Source organism: Podarcis tiliguerta (genome assembly GCF_965153285.1).
Source record: "Podarcis tiliguerta genome assembly, chromosome: 5".
Classification (NCBI taxonomy): Eukaryota; Metazoa; Chordata; class Lepidosauria; order Squamata; family Lacertidae; genus Podarcis; species Podarcis tiliguerta.
In genome coordinates this window covers 3,959,876-3,978,806 of record NC_139538.1, presented here as the reverse complement: position 1 = coordinate 3,978,806, position 18,931 = coordinate 3,959,876, and the positions used below count along the sequence as shown (strand labels likewise).

Here is an 18,931-nt window from a genome sequence, read left to right as displayed (position 1 = left end):
TCGCCACCAATGGGCATCGTTCCATCCATTTCAAGAAAGCCCTTTTCCTGCGTCTGTAGACACAGGGATTCATAACACAGACCATATGTGTGATATAAGATACTGACATCGTTTAATCTCCAGCTTCAAGGAAATAAAAGTTCACTTGAGTGCAATCAGTTTGCCTTTTTTGCTTTCTATAACTATTTAAGACATGCTCTAAGACAGTATTCTAGTGATTTATGTGAAATTCATTTAAACAGTTCAATGGGGAATTTTCAGTAACGTCTTCCTTACCCTCAGATTCTGCTAGATTTTCAAAAATATTTTTTTCTGCGTCTCCTAAAAACAAAACAAAACATGGATCTACAAATGAAAGTCAGGGAAATGTTCAGTGGCATGGTTCAAAGCCGGTTGAGATGAGGTTGTGAAACCATGATCATCCTTTGATGGCAGTTTGTCTGAATTCTCTGATATGTCACAACAAGGGGTGAAGTGGAAGGCCTTCATCTCCTTGCCACGAGGTGGGATGTGGTCTGATTTCAACTCCTGGTCTTGGTGAATCAGCTCCCATGCAAGGTGTCTTCTTGTACATACTCTTGTGGTAGATAGGACTACTCTGTCACCAGCACAGCAGTTAAATCTCCTTAGTTCCAGTCCTCGTTTCACAGCCCATGAGATCACAAACAGAATTTGAAATTCTATTAGCAGCTTGGAATAATTGACAAGAGTCCATTTAACGCAGGGAACTGGTCAGAATGATCTAATGTACAATTACAAGTGTGCACTGGTATGGTACCCCACTCGTCCAGTGGAAATGCCCCTACATTCAATAGTCCTAACTGTACCCATGTACTACTGATTCGTAGCAAGAGTCAACAGGAAGACTAGAATGCAATGCTACATCAGTAAACAGTGCCAGGGGACAGGATACAGAAAGCTCAAATTGCGGAAAGCATGTATTGTCTCATTAGTTCAATTTTCTCTCCACATACGCACAAAAAGGCCCTACGACAATTTGGCCTCTATGAATTATTATCCAGAAAAGAAAAGCGATAAAATCTACTGAGTGGATACAAAACCCACAAAACTATAGTTCAAAGGAAATGAACCAAGTGACATATTATGGCCGCAGCTTTCAAGCTGGAAATAAAAAATAAAGACAGAAACAGTCCTTACGCTTGGAAGGAAAAGCACGAATGTCCCTCCAGGTACAAGGAAGATAAAACCAAGATGGGTTAGTTGATTCTTACCCCATGTCCTTGGCTGGGGAGATCAACTGAATTTAATTACGTACTGTTCAAATAACGCTTTATAGTGTTCAATGCCCTTCACATATGATAGCTTGTCATGATCCTTACAAATGGCAAAGGCAGCCCAGTATTATTATCCCTTATCAATGGGGTGGGAGGGGGAGGTTCTGGGTGAAGCTGGTTAATGACTTCATGGCAGAAGGCAAGAATTAAATCAGGAACTTTTCTGTAACAGTCTCTTAAACTACTATACTACCCAAGGGAGTAATTGTGAGTGCAAATCATGAGGAGGAAACTTTGAAGAAGCAACGCAAATAAATCCTACATTAAATAGGAAGCTGCTACCATATTTTCTACTGCTACCCAGCATACTTAAATTACACTGGCTAAGATCATAGCAAATACATCACTCAAACTAAATATGCACAGAGGCAGGACTAACTCAGACAAGCAAGTCTTGGCCCGGGAGTCATTATAAATCAAGGTTTCCCGGACTTGGGTCTCCAGCTGTTTTTGTACTACAATTCCCATCATCCCTAGCTATCAGGACCAGTGGTCAGGGATGCTGGGAACTTCCAGCTCCATCGCCTTCAAGACTGCTTTCTTCTAATCCAGATACAAGAGGGATAACGTTTTGTTTTGTAGTGGTGATCTTTGGGAAGATGTGAGCATTCTGAGAGGTTCACTATGATCAGGTCTCTTGAGCTACAGAGATCTTCAGAGATCTTGCAGGATTTGCCATACTGCTGTGAAGCTGATCAACATGAAATGTAAGCACTAAGAGTTAGAAGAAGTAAAAGAGCAAGTGATTAGCGACCAGCAAAAAACTGCAAAAGGATTACAAACTCTCTCCTCTGAAGTTTACTCAGGGCCAAACGACACAAGATGCCATTCATACATTTAGCAATCGTGCGAGTGGCTAACTTGGCCTTAAGCTTCCTAACAATTTTGCTTTTCTGCTCTCGTCTTCTTTTATTATTGAAATTTAATCTTCCATTAATCCTGAGTGAAAACTACTAAAACCGAAGTTTAAAAAAATGCAAGGAATCTTAATTTAGAAGCCAACAAAAAGGCAGCTCATGTTGCAGGGCGCTTAAAAGGGAGGGAAGCTAGGAATCGTAATTAAATAGGTGTGGCGACATTATTTGCAGGCACTCTGAAAACACAGCTGACCCTAAGCTGAATTCACATCCATAAGATGTCTACCTAGCCGCAAAAGTTGTGTATTTCTGCTTCCTCAGCAACTGCTAGAAGAGAAAATTCACACCAGAAGCAAAAAAAAAGGCCCTGGGCTGGGTAGACTGAAGCAAGAACACAGCTGAGTCTCCTAGAAGGCTAGTAATCCCTTAAAAATCCATTAGCCAGATAACTGTTTAAATAGTGTCAGCTGTGGCCAAGTCGGCCAATAGGCCCACCCCTCCCAGCTTTTAAGACTTCTGTGCTTCCACAAGTGTACAGAATCTCAACACATGACACAAACACAATTCCTTTCATTTCTGACAGTTGATACGGAAGATCTAAGAGAGAAAATGTGCGTGCCTCTCCACTCTATTCACTCTTCTAGGCCAGTGGGCTTTAAAGTGCATTCAAGGAAACTTTGGGGTTCTTTATAAACTTATCAAGAGTTCCTAAATGAGACTAGCAAATGGTAGGCAGGTGTCTTTGAAAGAGAGTCTACCATCATTTCAATGAAGAGGGACGGTCCTTCTATCTGATTGGAAAATTTAACATGATGTTGATCAAACATGATCAACAAAGAGTAGGAGGATTTGCAGGCTGACATCTATAGCACCAAGGAGTTTGGCTTGCCTGGGCCAGAGAATAAGACATTCCCCTACTTAGCAAATGTCACTGATGCAGTATAATCACTTAGCATTGATATAGTGCTTTAAAATGTTCAAAACCCATCATGTAAATTGTTGCAACCATCCTGTAAGGTAGATCAGTGTTAGCATATCACAAGGCGAGGTGCTGAAAGTAAAAGAATGCAGTTTGACAAAGACTGCCTACTGAATTCATGGCGAAGGTGAAATTTGCACCAGGGACTTCCCAGTTCACAGCTCAGAGGCTACACCGCTACCACTGCCTTATTCTCATTTTACAGAGAGGAAAGAGTTAATATTACACATGGCCAAGAAGATCACTCAACAGCCATGATGTGATCTGGGCCGAAGACAGTCCAATGCCTTATTCACTGGGCCACCAAACACTGAAACGCCCACACTCAAATTGCAGCCAGCACTCTCAATATCAAGCATTTAAAGTCACTTTTCTTAAACACACAACACGCACACACCACCTCTCTCAAAACTGAGCACAAAAGGAAGGAAAAGCAGAAGTTTAGCGGGAGAAAAATCCACATTCTCTGATGCAAGAGAGCGAGAGAGGCTATTTTGCTACAGCGCAAAAAATCTCTCCCTGCAGGAATGAGCAGAAAGGAGGTAACGTCTAAGCAGCCCTGCACAAAGGAGAGAAAACATTGAAATCATTCATTGGAAATCTAGCGAGCCAGGAGCCATCGTCCTCTTCACATGTAAAGCGAGCACCTGCACACAAAAAGGCCATACATTACTTGGTCTCAACAACATTAGTTCAAGGCGCAGGAAAACGCTTGCCTTGCTAGATAGAATCTCGGGATTTCAAGCACACCAATTTAATTGGTTACTTGAAGCTTTTATTTCTTCTGGCACGACTGTTCTCTGGGAACGAGAGATTTTTTTAAAAAGCTAATAAAAACTTAAAGGAAATCTTTAAAAAGGTTTGCTCAACATTTCACGGTCTATTCAACAAGGCATCCGCTTTCTGCTTCATTTTAAATGTTATCAATTCTCTTTTTAAATAAAACAAAACAAAAAAGCGCTCCAGGGTTTTTCCCTCTGCTATTACTATTAATACCCCACAAACCACAGAGCGGACTTCTTTAAAAATAAGCTTTTGCGACTGCGGAGGGCTGGTTGCTGCAGGAAGAATCAGTTGCCACGTGGTTTGGGCTCCACAGCATCCCACCATATTCCAATAAAGAAACAGCCATTTAACACAGGTGCAGAGCCACTCACACAATGCTCTCCACAATGTCGGGACTGTATGGTTTCTGTGTAGGAATTGGATGGCTTTTTGTAGGGAAGCTATAGACACACCGGAAGCCTCCCTCAAGGTAAACCAGGCTACCTGGGGAAAGGGGGAGGTGGGACAGTAGTTGCTGCTTATGGATCCAAAATGAAAAGGCAACCGGGAAGGTGGGGAGAATTGCATTCAGATCTGATTTTGCTGTATTCTGTTTAACAAAGCCGTAGGCAGCTTAACTAGGTTTGACCCAGTCAGTAGTAGTTGATTCATTATCCTTGTCAACCATAGTATCAGAAGGAACGTCTCCATCCCCATCGTTCTACCCGGACACTGAGGTCCAGCTCCGAGGGCCTTCTGGCAGTTGCCTCCCTGCGAGAAGCCAAATTACAGGGAATCAGGCAGAGGGCCTTCTCGGTGGTGGTGCCTTCCCTGTGGAACGCCCTCCCACCAGATGTCAAAGAGAACAACAACTACCAAACTCTTGGAAGACATCTGAAGGCAGCCCTGTTTAGGAAAGCTTTCAACGTTTGATGTATTGCTGTATTTTAATATTTGATTGGAAGCCGCCCAGAATGGCTGGGGAAGCCCAGCCAGATGAGCGGGTTATAAATAATAAATTTGTATTATTATATTCTTATTATTAGTAAAGCTGAGAATCCTGACAACTTGTGTTGGCCCCACAGATTAAGAAAAGAGGGCACACACAACCAGCAAGGTCCAAAAACTCAAGATTATGCCCAGAGTAAAAAAAACAACAACTTTATTTTTACCTTTGAACAGTTATGCCCCCCAAAATGTATCCGCTTTTATTGCAATTGATCCAAGAGATGTCATTATGCAATCCCCAAAAAGGACACAGCTAATTCATAGCAAGGGCCTCTACAAAGAAATCTGGCTTAGAAACCAGACCTTGCACTGTTAAGTAAGGAACAGGAGCTGGCTACTAAAGGAACAGTGATGCTGATGGATTTGAATATGACAAAATGAAAGGGGGACAATTTATTATTAGCAGGTGCACAGGGCTGAAGAAGCCCTATTTAGAAACCCGGATTCCGAATAATGAAAAGGAAAACCGTGTGTTGCAACAAGATGTGGTATTTTCACCTGATTGCCACCACCACAGCGAAGAAAAAGTCACCTAATTGCAAAGCAGGATATGTACCAGAATTGTTGTGCCCCAAAACCAGAACACTACACCTCTAACGCTTAACAGATCACCAGGTGCTGCTGCCCTTTTTTGCTTAATTAGCCCACAATCCACTGATTTTTAGCTACTACCTCAAAGGCATTGAAGATAGGGCAATTGCCCTGTTCAAGAAGCCTTGATTAATCAATAGATTACCGTATTTTTTGCACCATAACACTCACTTTTTTCCTCCTAGAAAGTAAGGGGAAATGTCTGTCCGTGTTATGGAGCAAATGCCTACAGGTGGCGGGGGGGATCTGCTGCAGTCGTGAGCAGAGGATCCATGGTTCCCCTTCCTTCCCTCCTCCGTGGTTACAAAGCATGGATCCACATGGATCCCCAGGATTTTTGCATTGGGCTACTCCAAACTCACTGTCAGATCACATGTCTGTGGCCACAGCATGAACCACAAAAATCATATATCCACTATTTCGTTTAGAATATTTTTTTTCTTGTTTTCCTCCTCTAAAAACTATGTGCGTGTTATAGTCTGGTGCGTGTTATAGAGCGAAAAATACGGTAAATGTGCTTAATTTGCAATTGAGAAAGGGTTCTACAGAATAGAACCCAGGTGAGAGCCAGTGTGGTGTAGTGGTTAAGAGCGGTAGTCACGTAATCTGATGAACCGGGTTCGCGTCTCCGCTCCTCCACATGCAGCTGCTGGGTGACCTTGGGCCAGTCTTTGAAGTCTCTCAGCCCCACTCTCCTCACAGAGTGTTTGTTGTGTGGGAGGAAGGGAAAGGAGAATGTTAGCCGCTTTGAGACTCCTTAAAGGGAGTGAAAGGCGGGATATCAAATCCAAACTCTTCTTCATCCCACCCCACATCTACCGATGCAAACACTCATCTTAAAAGCACCTCCTCCAGTGCAGCAGATGTCACCTGCGGTTTAAAAAATTACTTGTACTAAAGAATAACTTTTAAAAAACTTGTACTTGTACTAAAAAATAACTTTAAAAAAACTCCTGCCTGATTAACTGGAGGGGGTTATAGTGTCGTGAATTCATTTACTGAATGTTGCACCCTCTTCCACAGGGTGCACACCCCCAAAGAAGAATCCTAACCCTTTCCTACTCTTTTTCAGAGATTGCATGGCCTCTTCCGCGGGAGCTGTGCCCTGTCTGGCTGTTTCTGGACGTCCTCTTTTCCACAGCCTCCATCATGCATCTGTGCGCCATCTCACTGGACCGCTACATTGCCATAAAAAAGCCAATCCAAGCGAGTCAGTACAACTCACGGGCCACCACACTCATCAAAATCACAGTGGTCTGGCTGATCTCAATAGGTATGTGGCAAGCATCAAAGGGAGAGTGTGCTTTTCATTTCCTAACAGCTGGTGTGAATGCATGGGTGCCAGAAAAGTGGCGCTGCGTGAATGGTGAGCAGCCTCTGATGAGGGCATCAGCTAGCCTTGGTTCTCTTCCTCGAATGAAATCTCTAAAACTGAAGTGCAGCTGGGATCAAAAGCAAAACAGGCATAATCATAGAGTTGGAAGAGAACCTGAGGATCATCTAATCTGACCCCCTGCAATGCAGGAATATGCAGCAATCCCTTATGGGGATCGAACCTGCAATCATGGCATTATCAGCACCATGTTCTAACCGAAGGTGGCATTCCCAGTGCCTGGCCAGAAATTTCATACTATCTAACTATCTCAAGGGCGAATGTTCCTTCTGTACCAAAAGAAGGCTCGGAGCCCTAACATGCCATTCAGATAGCATCTCTGAACTCAAACTCCTATAAGTTAGGGATCAAAATACACAATACCTTACTGTCCAACAGAGCAAAGCATGGAAATAATAATAATAATAATAATAATAATAATAATAATAATAATAATTTGTATACTGCCTTGATCTGAAGATCACACGGCAGTTCGCGACATAAAAATAAGAACGCAAAGTACATACAAAAAGAACCCAAACCAATAATACCTCCCCTCCAACAAACACATTACCATTATTAGTTTGTTGGGAAATTGCTTAACACATTTAAGTTGCAAAAGTTGGATTAAAGGTAAAGGTAAAGGGACCCCGGTCCATTAGGTCGTGGCCGACTCTGGGGTTGCAGCACTCATCTCGCTTTATTGGCCAAGGAAGCCGGCATACAGCTTCCGGGTCATGCGGCCAGCATGACTAAGCCGCTTCTGGCGAACCAGAGCAGCGCACGGAAACGCCTTTTACCTTCCTGCCGGAGCGGTACCTATTTATCTACTTGCACTTTGACGTGCTTTCGAACTGCTAGGTTGGCAGGAGCAGGGACCGAGCAACGGGAGCTCACCCTGTTGCGGGGGTTCGAACCACCAACCTTCTGATCAGCAAGTCCTAGGCTGTGTGATTTAACCCACAGTGCCACCCGCGTCCCACAAAAGTTGGATTGCTACAACAAAAATCACAATGCCCCAGGCTCAGAGAAGCTTGAATTCAGTCACTACCACTAGCCCCAGTGAGGAGCAGTTTCTTATGGGTGGGAATCTGACACCACCTCTAATTCTTTTTGGATCTAAAAGAGAAGTGAATTAGCTGGGTCAAATACCCACCTACAGACACACTAAACAAAAAAGGGTGGGGTGCAATTGGGAACTTAACTGTTCAGAGGTAAAGGAAGAGAGGAAACTATGACTGTGTTGTCAAAAGTACGCAAAGCAGAAAATAATAAATGAGGTGCAAATGAATAGTTTATATTATGCTTCTCCGTGTATTCTGAACTCTCTGAAGGCACACTGCCCGTTGTTAATTTCTCGTTGGTTTGTACACAAAATGTCAACTCCAGATGTAAGACAAATGAGGAGCGGGGGGGAAGTGAATCAATGACTCCAAACTACTGGCGAGCAATGGCTCCAAAGCACAGGAAGCAGACATCATAGATTAACCGTAAAACAAGTGATGCAAAATATGCCCAAAAGAGTGTCAAGAATAAGAATGATTTTAAAATCAGTTATGTTGCAAACAACTGAGAGGTGAAAAAAGACACCACCCACTTAATCAATGACTACACCCGTGGCGGTTTTTTTTCAAAAAGCACCACTTCCTACATTAGTAAATTTAAGAGCTTCTCGCAATCAAGGGAAACAATAGGCAACTTTTGAAGTAAAAAAAAAGGAAACGGCTAATGAGGCAAAACTATTTGAACATGACCTTTTAATGCCAGGTTTTAGCAGCATCAATCATACGCAGCACTTATCCCATGTCTTATTACTCATTAAATGTACTCAGGCTCTGAACTGCATCTTCTCAATAATTTCAGGGGAGCTTAAAAACTGATTAGCAGATGTCTAGCTATGGACTCTCCAAATTCAGAGGCAATAGGCTTCGTTGGGCTTCTTCAAGGCATCTAGATGCTCACTGCAGCAACCAAGCTGTTGGACTGGATGGGCCCCACTGTCTATTGCTTTGGTTTGTTCTTGTTTTTATTATGTATTTTGTGTTTTCATCTTGCGTTTTTATGCTGTGAACCACCCTGAGATCCTCACCTGAAGGGTGGCGTATAAATTAAATAAGTAAACAATCCAGCAGGACTCTTTTCATTGCAATGCCTCTGCACTGCTATGAAGCAAGAGAACAAAAGAGACTTAAGGATGTTTGTCATTTCTACAGCACATAAGACATGAAGCGATAGCCTAAGGTACAGCAAATCCCTAAACTTTATAAAGCCGTGGCGGCAGCACTAAAAAGTGAAAGCTTCATCGCTGACCCGATTACTTGAGTGCTGCAGGGCCGAAGGCACCAAGTTTTGCTTGGTAGCTAAGTCAGCTCTTAAGAAACCACAAATATGTTCAACAGCAGCAGTTGTTAGGAGGCAGGAAGATTCGCTAGGCCAGAGAACTCAAAGCATCCTGTGCTTGCAACTTGCAGAAGGTCAGGGAAGGAGAACGGAAAAATTAAAACCAATTGCCAGCATTTCCCATCCTTGCCGCCATCTTGAGACAATTGCTCTCAGATGCATGGAGCTCCTGTCCTCCCTCCTGTGGAAAGAAGGCTTGTGGGAAGTGGGTCACCACTGCAAACGCAACACGCGCTTTATGTCAAACACAAGTGATCCAAGAAAAATTTGTTCTATTTGTTGCCCAAGAAAGGAGATGGGGCACAAAACAGCCAGTGTTGCTCCAAACATGGGCTAGAAGGAGTCAAGAGGCAGAATTAATCTCAAGGGAGTCACCTCCCTCCACCTGATGCTCTCCTATTTTGAGGTACTATCTAGCTACTTGATCTGTTGTGCTCTGGAGCCATCTCCAGTTCTACTGCTTTGAGGGCTTCTGTTCAATCAAGAGGCATATAAATGTTATTAAATAAAGAGGTTCTCTCTAACGGTGGGCTTGCAAAGCTCCTGTAATTTCATTTGCTCCAATGTTCGGAAGCCAGTCTCAGAACATGCTCCTTATTAAGTACTGTGGCGCTTTCAGTTCCACGTCCAGGTTGAAGCTTACTAGGTTTCTGCTTCCCCTACAGGCATTGCGATCCCGATCCCGATCCGCGGCATAGAAGAAGGTGTTGAAAACTTCCCAAACTTCACCTGCGTGCTGACACCAGAACGTTTTGGAGACTTCATGCTCTACGGTTCGGTGGCTGCCTTCTTCGTCCCGCTGGCCATCATGGTGGTCACTTACTTCCTGACCATCAGAGTTTTGCGCAAGAAAGCCTACTTGATCAACAAAATGCCCCAGCGCTTTACCTGGAGCACAGTGTCCACGGTTTTCCAGCGGGATATGACGCCCGGATCATCACCGGAAAAAGTGGCTATGTTGGACAACTCCAAGAAGGACAGGCCTTTGCCTAACGGGAATGAAGAACTGCTAATGCGCAGGATGTCTACCGTTGGGAAGAAGTCGGAACAGACTATTACCAATGAACAGCGGGCCTCCAAGGTCTTGGGTATCGTATTCTTCCTCTTTTTGTTGATGTGGTGCCCGTTCTTCATAACCAACATCACTTCCGTTCTGTGCACGTCCTGCAGCAAGGAGTTTATCCAAACACTTATGGAGATATTTGTCTGGATAGGGTATGTTTCGTCAGGTGTGAACCCACTGGTCTATACCCTCTTCAACAGGACATTCAGGGAGGCATTTGGCAGATATATCACTTGCAATTACACAACCTCAACGCCTGGATCCGCCATTCGGAAGTGCTCCAGCAGGCTCTCGTTCAGAAATTCCGTAGCAGAGAACTCAAAGCTTTTCATGATGCACCACGGGATGCGGAATGGGATTAATCCAGTCATGTACCAAAGCCATCGGCTTCGCACCTCGCCCATCCAGTCTCCGTCGGCCATTCTGCTGGATACACTGCTACTTACAGAGAATGAAGTTGGTAAAACAGAAGAACAAGTCAGCTACGTATAGCTGAAGAGAAAAGACAGGCCATACCCGAAACTCACTGATAAATGCTCAGTATGTATATGTGGTTCCCATCTGTTATTTATATAAGTCCAAATTATAGTTTTACCAACTGCTCTCCTCTAAGAGTAGAGGCTTCTCTCACTCAAAGGGCCACCTTCATTTATTCTTATTTATCAGCAATTTATCTACTACCAAAAAAAAAAAAGTATTTGAGCACGGTGGTTTACAAAACAGAGGTGTTCAAATAAATACAATTATGGTAACTATCATGTCTCAGACATTGGATTACTCATTCCGTCTCTTCAAAAGGCACATTATTGCTAGGAGGTCTCTAGATAAGCATTATATAGGACCATCCTATAGAGCGACATTTTACATTAAGAGGAAGAGGCCTGCACTTTCAAACTCAAGTATGTACAAGTTTGCAGAATGACCAAGGCTTCCATGAAAGGGTGATTAAGCTTGGAAAGAGAGTGCACATCTCAAGATCATTTAGGAATCCTCCCCACCCAACTGAATACAGCCTGTTTACATGTGGGCTGGTTAGAAAGGAGATGATCATAACCTTCTCAGCTATTATTGTCCCACTCCCCACAAAAACAATCCTATCCAATAAAGCTCAATGGTGCAATTTGAATGACATCAATGCATGGAACTGCCTTCCAGTCGAGGTCAGAGAGGTGCCCTCCCTCCCTACTGAAAACTTTTTTTTTAATCCCACCGGCATTTCCATTGGAATTTGATTTTATAGTTTTAACCATTTTTTGGTATTGTATCTTTGCAAACTGCTTAGAGACTATTGTAGTTAACTGGTATATAAATTGTTTAAATAATAATAATAATTAATATTAATAAATTAAGAAACTGCACATATTTGTTTAATTTTCATAATTCATTCTTCCTCCTTGTTCCCAATGACTCATTTCCAGCTAATAGCACTAAGAAATTCCACGCTGATCCCACGACTTCCACAATCTGTTATCACGTGACAGTAACACCTTGATCAGTCTAAAAAAAAGGCCCATCTAGATTGTTCTGTTTCAAACAGCACCCAGTCGAAAAAGTCACATCAAAGGGCCTTACATAAAGAGTCCAGTAGAAAAGGGTTCTGCTTTGCACTGCAGGGGTTGGACCAGATGACCTTTGGGTCCCTCCCAACGCTACGATTCTATGAAATAATAGTGATCTACAGAGGCCAATCATGAAATTCAAGGGCTGGGATTGAAAGAGTTGCTCAGACTAACACAAGATGTTAATACTTCTTTCACACCTATAGCACAACCTGCTTTTGAAACTTTCCTCAATTTCAAAAGCAGTTTGTCGTGCAGTCCCTTTTTGGAGGCGGGAAAGCTAAATGAGGAAAAACAAATCTAAATTCTCTCTCTCACATCCACCCACCCAACCTTTGGCTCACTGAATTGAGCTTTTGTGGTTCTTCGGATCCTGCCTGTTGACTTATTGCAACAGCAGCAAAAAGAGCCAAAAAGCATTGTGACTCAGTCCCTAGTTGTGGAAAATGATTATAATATTTACACATGTTAACTGAAAAGCTGTCATATACACCAACAGAGATTGGCGTGCCACGTAAGAAATTATTAGCATCAGTGTTCTGTGAGTTTTCAAAGGACAAGTCAAGCGTACTTGTAAAACTTCAATTTCTTCCCCAGAAGAAGGGCTGGTGGGCTGCTGCAGCCTCTTCTCAAACTAGGGTGGCTCTTCCTGATGAATTGAGGTGAAGGCCAAGCTATGGGGAGAGTTTGTTCCTGGAGGGCTGTGCTTCCCCATGCTCTCAACGTGTGAGCTATGTGTGGAATGCTGCAAAATAAGGCAGCCTAACATATTTAAACCCATATTTTATTTCTCATATAAATGTTTACTTCTCAGCATGGCCTTAAAACAAACAAAACCGGGATCTAGTAGGTGCTCAATCATGTTCCCTGGCTCCTGATGACTTCGGTGCAGGACTCCCTTGGTTGGTGAGCCTGTATCAATGGTTCGCAAACTTCTTTCTCCCATGGTTCACTTTGATACTGCTGAGGAACTCAGCAGACTATGTAGGAAACTATTTGTTCTACATTTTAGAACACGCCCCCCTTCCGTTTATAGATTAAACATCATGGGTGTGGGTGGGTACCAGCATCACTGTCAAAACCAGGGGACTTGCTTGGAAAATCACAGTCTCACCCTCCATTGTAATGAGAGAATCAATAATGTGTCAGTTCAAGCACAGATACTCGAGACTTTCCACAAAACATCTGCATGGAGCCACAGGACCACCATGGTCCACAAACCAGAGTTTGAAAACCTCTGTGTTTAACATAGAATCATAGAATCATAGAGTTGGAAGAAACCACAAGGGCCAACGAGTCCAACCCCCTGCCAAGCAGGAAACACCATCAGAGCACTCCTGACATATGGTTGTCAAGCCTCTGCTTAAAGACCTCCAAAGAAGGAGACTCCACCACACTCCTTGGCAGCAAATTCCACTGTCACACAGCTCTTACTGTCAGGAAGTTCTTCCTAATGTTTAGGTGGAATCTTCTTTCTTGTAGTTTGGATCCACTGCTCCGTGTCCGCTTCTCTGGAGCAGCAGAAAACAACCTTTCTCCCTCCTCTATATGACATCCTTTTATATATTTGAACATGGCTATCATATCACCCCTTAACCTCCTCTTCTCCAGGCTAAACATGCCCAGCTCCCTTAGCCGTTCCTCATAAGGCATCATTTCCAGGCCTTTGACCATTTTGGTTGCCCTCCTCTGGACACGTTCCAGTTTGTCAGTGTCCTTCTTGAACTGTGGTGCCCAGAATGAAAAAAGCTGCGATAAAAGCACTCACACAGACGAATGACACAGAGAGATGATTAAGAAATGCCCTGCTTACTAATCTGAAAAGTGTTATCCCCCACCCTTAAGAAGCACTTAGTAATGTTCATCCCTTCTTAAACTCCACCTTCAGTGAGTTGTTAAAAAGGGAGGCTGACAACAGTTTGCCGTCTAGATTCTGAAACTTAGATCTGGGCCTCCATGAGAGATGTGTGGGTTCTAGACCGCCCCCAACTTGAGCTCTGGGCACAGACCCTGCAAAAGAAGCCATTTCATTCATGCCCTTCAGAAGAAATGTCTGCCACTCAGCTGAGCATAAGAGGGCACAAGCAGTGCAGGAAAAAGGGAAGAGGCACTGCTGAAGTTATATTTAATACCCAACTACCCCAACCCACAGATGGCCATACGCAGCTGCAGGGAGTACCGCAGGAATCTCCACTCTTACCCTACAACAGAGACTATTATTGAAGGGTTTGCAAGGTCCCTGGACGTACAGTGAATTCAGAATGGGAACTAAAGTTCAAGGCATTTGAGAAATATTGGTTCAAGACTCTGTATGAGCCACATAAGGGGCTGATTACTCTCTTAAGGTGGGTCATACTACTAGTCCATGCAGCCCAGCAGTCTCCTCTGACTAGCAGTGGCCCTCCAAGATATCCGACCTGGGGTCTCTCTCAACCCTGCCGCTACCCGACTCTTCTCAGTGGAGATACCAGGGCTTGATCCAGGGATCCTCTGCTTGCACAGCGCATACACACACGTACACACACACGTGCACACACACAAAACCACTGAGCTATGGGACTTGACTGGATTACAAAATCTGTCTGTCATCTTGAAGAAGGGTTCTCAAAGTCGGGGAAAAAGTTGAAACCACTTGAATAGCCTGATTGGCAGACATGCAAACTTCAGAACAAATAAAAGTGGTTTCTATTTACACTATGTTGTAAATATGATTGCAACTGCAGACTTGTCAACCCAGTCTCGGTTGCTGTTTCCTGTACAGAATGACAAAAGTGTCCATTAGGGAGAATAATAACGGCCCCAGAGCATTAGAAAAATGGTTCGAAATTAGTGTGACATCCATCAGAACACTTAGCCTTTAAATGCCTTCATTATTTATGGAAGAGAACTGTAATAGCTTGAACACAATGCCTTTTAGACAAGGTTGGTTAAAACTTCACAAGAGGTTACATCATCCATATGTTAAGGGCGGGCAGCAGAGAGGTTGGAAGTATCAAAGACAACTATTCACCCAGCAGCAGAGCTGGCTGGTCCAGGGCAAAGGGGAAAGAAGCTTGGAATGGGGCTCATGTCTCCAGAGAAATTGACTTTACTGAATAAATGCCTAACCAGGGAACAGGGGGCTGAAATGGAGACAGAACACTTGTGAAGTCATTCATGCTTTTATGACATTTTATTTTCAAATTTTCATGAGCCAAAAATGAATTCTGAATCCCAACTATCTCGTCATATCCACGGTAACAACAGATCCACCTATTTATTTATCTATCTACAGTATGATCACTTGTCTGAACGAATGGTTCTTAACCATTACTGGAAGGATGAGAATCAGCATGTTAAAATCAGGAGTTTGGTAATCAAGTCCTATATATTCTTGTGAATATATTCCATTCACTATTAAAAGAAAACACACGTTTAAAAAAACAAAAACAAAAACAAAAAAAATACCAAACTACCCCGGCATCACCCATTTTGTCTGATTTCAAGAAGTCTTTTTACAATTCCCATCGCCTGGCTGCTAAAGTTACCGACATAAACCAAGAGGGAATTTACAAAGGTTAACACTGTGATCATTCATGAGTGTTAACACTAACCCTTTTTGGTCTCTGATGAATACCATAGAGAAAAGGACAATAAAAAGCGCAAAAAGACACAAGTTTTAAAAGAGACCAAAATTCAGCAATAGAAAGTAACAGGCAATCACTCTGGAGGGAATGATGCACTTATTTCAATCTATTCTGCATGTGCCTTTTTGACACAGGAGCTTCCTTTCTCCTACTGAAATGGAGAGAGACAAGGAAGGACATGAAGAGTGACTAGTGGGGTGCCACAGGGTTTTGTCTTGGGCCCGGTCTTATTCAACATCTTTATCAACGACTTGGATGATGGACTCAAGGGCATCCTGATCAAATTTGCAGATGACACCAAACTGGGAGGGGTGGCTAACACCCCAGAGGACAGGATCACACTTCATACGACCTTGACAGATTAGAGAACTGGGCCAAAACAAACAAGATGAACTTTAACAGGGAGAAATGTAAAGTATTGCACTTGGGCAAAAAAAATGAGAGGCACAAATACAAGATGGGTGACACCTGGCTTGAGAGCAGTACATGTGAAAAGGATCTAGGAGTCTTGGTTGAGCCAACAGTGTGACGCGGCAGCTAAAAAAGCCAATGCAATTCTGGGCTGCATCAATAGGAGTATAGCATCTAGATCAAGGGAAGTAATAGTGCCACTGTATTCTGCTCTGGTCAGACCTCACCTGGAGTACTGTGTCCAGTTCTGGGCACCACAGTTCAAGAAGGACACTGACAAACTGGAACGTGTCCAGAGGAGGGCAACCAAAATGGTCAAAGGCCTGGAAACGATGCCTTATGAGGAACGGCTAAGGGAGCTGGGCATGTTTAGCCTGGAGAAGAGGAGGTTAAGGGGTGATATGATAGACATGTTCAAATATATAAAAGGATGTCACATAGAGGAGGGAGAAAGGTTGTTTTCTGCTGCTCCGGAGAAGCGGACACGGAGCAATGGATCCAAACTACAAGAAAGAAGATTCCACCTAAACATTAGGAAGAACTTCCTGACAGTAAGAGCTGTTCGAGAGTGGAATTTGCTGCCAAGGAGTGTGGTGGAGTCTCCTTCTTTGGAGGTCTTTAAGCAGAGGCTTGACAACCATATGTCAGGAGTGCTCTGATGGTGTTTCCTGCTTGGCAGGGGGTTGGACTCGATGGCCCTTGTGGTCTCTTCCAACTCTATGATTCTATGAGCCTGCCTCCCTCTCGCGCTTTATACCAGACCTCTGACTTTTGCACATCTTTTCCCCCTCCGCACCCAAAGAGGTGTGGGCCGTGACATCATGCAAAAATCATGATGGCCTGCTTGAGTGTGTTAAGAGGCAAGGAGGAGGTGGTGTCTTCTCCTTCCCGCTGCACAACATATCATTGCCTTGCATCAAGCCAGGGCCAACTGCTTGCATTGCAAAAGTGACTCGCCCTAACATGAAAACTGTATGCTATATAGCAAGGGTAGCTAAATTCTTTTTTGTGTGTGTGTGCCATATTCACCCTCCAAGAGCGATATATTAGTAGTGCATGTGGACAGCCTACTTTTTCTTAAACAAAAATGTTCCCAAATGCATAAAAAAAATGTCCAGTAGCACCTTAGAGACCAACTAAGTTTGTCCTGGGTGTAAGCTTTCGTGTATCTGAAGAAGTGTGCATGCACATGAAAGCTCATACCAAGAACAAACTTAGTACAGTGGTGCCCCGCAAGACGAATGCCTTGCAAGACGGAAAACCCGCTAGACGAAAGGGTTTTCCGTTTTTCAATGCACTTCGCAGGACGAAGTTCTCTATGGGCTTGCCTCGCAAGACGAAAATGTCTTGCGATTCTTGAGATTTTTTTTTCGCTCCCCACCCCCTTTTTCTAAGGCGCTAAGCTGCTAATAGCCTTTTAGCAGCTAATCCGCTAATCCCTTAAGCCTTTAATAGCCGCTAATAGCCGCTAAACCGCTAATAGCGCTAATCCACTAATGGGCTTGCTTTGCAAGACGAAAAAACCGCTAGACAAAGAGACTCGCAGAACGGATTCTTTTCGTCTTGCGAGGCACCACTGTAGTTTCTAAGGTGCTACTGGACTTTTTTTTAGTTTTTTAATATATTTCGACTGCGTCAGACCAACATGGCTACCTACTTGAATCTAAAAATGTTTCCAATCTCTGCAGGAGTAGGCACAGAAGAACCAGGAGGCTGTTGCCTCATACTTGATGCCCATGTTGGATTGCCAACACTTGAAGCCCACTGTCCCCTGGGGATGCCCACTGCTGCATGCTAGAAGCAAGCCTACCCTAGAAGCAGCCCCCCCAAGAACAAAGCAAGGTGTTATCAGAGTTGCTCCTACTACTCAACTTTTCTCCAAAACACTGTGTCCCCAGCACCCATGGCAAAACAAGACACCCCTCTTCTCCAACAATTCACCACCAGGTTCTCAACTGCTCACACAACTCAAGCCCTCCGCCTTGCTACAAGCAACACAGTTTTTAGCATTTAGAACACTCAGTTTAGTTAACTGTGCATACCTTGTAAATGGGTTCCTTCAAATTTACACCAAGAGCCATTTTATTCTACAAGAAGCACTTTGTGATGGAATAAATTATTCCAGAACACTTATTTCAGAGGGACTGCAATCAGAGCTAGTATGAAGTTCCCGAAACACATATGCGAAGGGAAACTTGCATTGAGCAAAATGCCATAAACTCCGCAAGTGTCCAACTCCCACAAAAATATGTTAATTAAGTTTTCAACTCAATTACGTTTTATGACTCAAGTAGCTCACCATTTTCCAGCTTCACTATAGAATCTCAGTTGCCAAACACATTCTGAAATGCTCCACAGGAGAGAAAAAATTAAACTCATAAGAGCCTGCTTTGTCCCAATACAATGCAGGCAGACCTATTTTTAATTTGGAAGGCAATCAAAATAAGGTGCTGCTGCACTACACACTTAAGATTCTATTGGTTAAAATTCTGCATCTTATTTTAACTTTAAGAAAGCATCATAAACTTTAAAAGCACAACTGCTATAAGGGGGGCTGCGTTAGTCGGAATTAAAAAAACCTAAATTAGTAGACCAGCACTTTTAAGACTGAGAAGATGCTATGGGAAAAGCCTGCGCACCCTCCTTCACTGGGGGCTAGAATGGCCTGCCAGAAAGAGCACTGGGCCAGTGGAACATTTACAGCCCAGCTTCCTCAGTCTACATAGAGGGTTCTGCCCTGGAAAATCCACAGTGCAAACCCCAGAGTTATCAAGCAGAGTCCTTTAAGCAGTACGTACTTGGCTGCAATTTACAAATGAGCTAAGCCACATTAATCGGCTTCCAGACTCATTTATTTAGAAGATCTATATCTCATTTTCCAGTATGTGTGCAATGTGGCTTGCAACAATAAACAATTAAACTAGAGAATCAACAGCTTTAATCATAAAAGAAAATGCCGGCCACTTAAGACAAATCAATTTTAGGGGGGGAAATCAAATGCCCCC

At 43.4% G+C, this 18,931-nt stretch overlaps 2 protein-coding genes across 3 annotated transcripts in view; one reads left to right on the top strand and one right to left on the bottom strand.

Annotated features, from left to right (window-relative positions):
- Window positions 1-18,931, top strand: part of HTR2B (5-hydroxytryptamine receptor 2B) — a 178,364-nt gene that overhangs the window by 2,907 nt on the left and 156,526 nt on the right. Inside the window, exons 3-4 of one of the 2 annotated variants that reach the window (XR_014511740.1) lie at window positions 6,568-6,768; window positions 9,933-11,239. Coding sequence is in view for 1 of the 2 variants with exons in the window: in XM_083442311.1 (XP_083298437.1) it covers window positions 6,568-6,768; window positions 9,933-10,822 (1,091 nt within the window). In the remaining variant the exon portion in view is untranslated. Of the gene's footprint in view, window positions 1-6,567; window positions 6,769-9,932; window positions 11,689-18,931 lie in introns of those variants that run through there. The other variant, XM_083442311.1, reaches the window with a different exon arrangement.
- Window positions 1-18,931, bottom strand: part of PSMD1 (proteasome 26S subunit, non-ATPase 1) — a 94,197-nt gene that overhangs the window by 41,696 nt on the left and 33,570 nt on the right. The gene's annotated exons all lie outside the window — the stretch shown is intronic.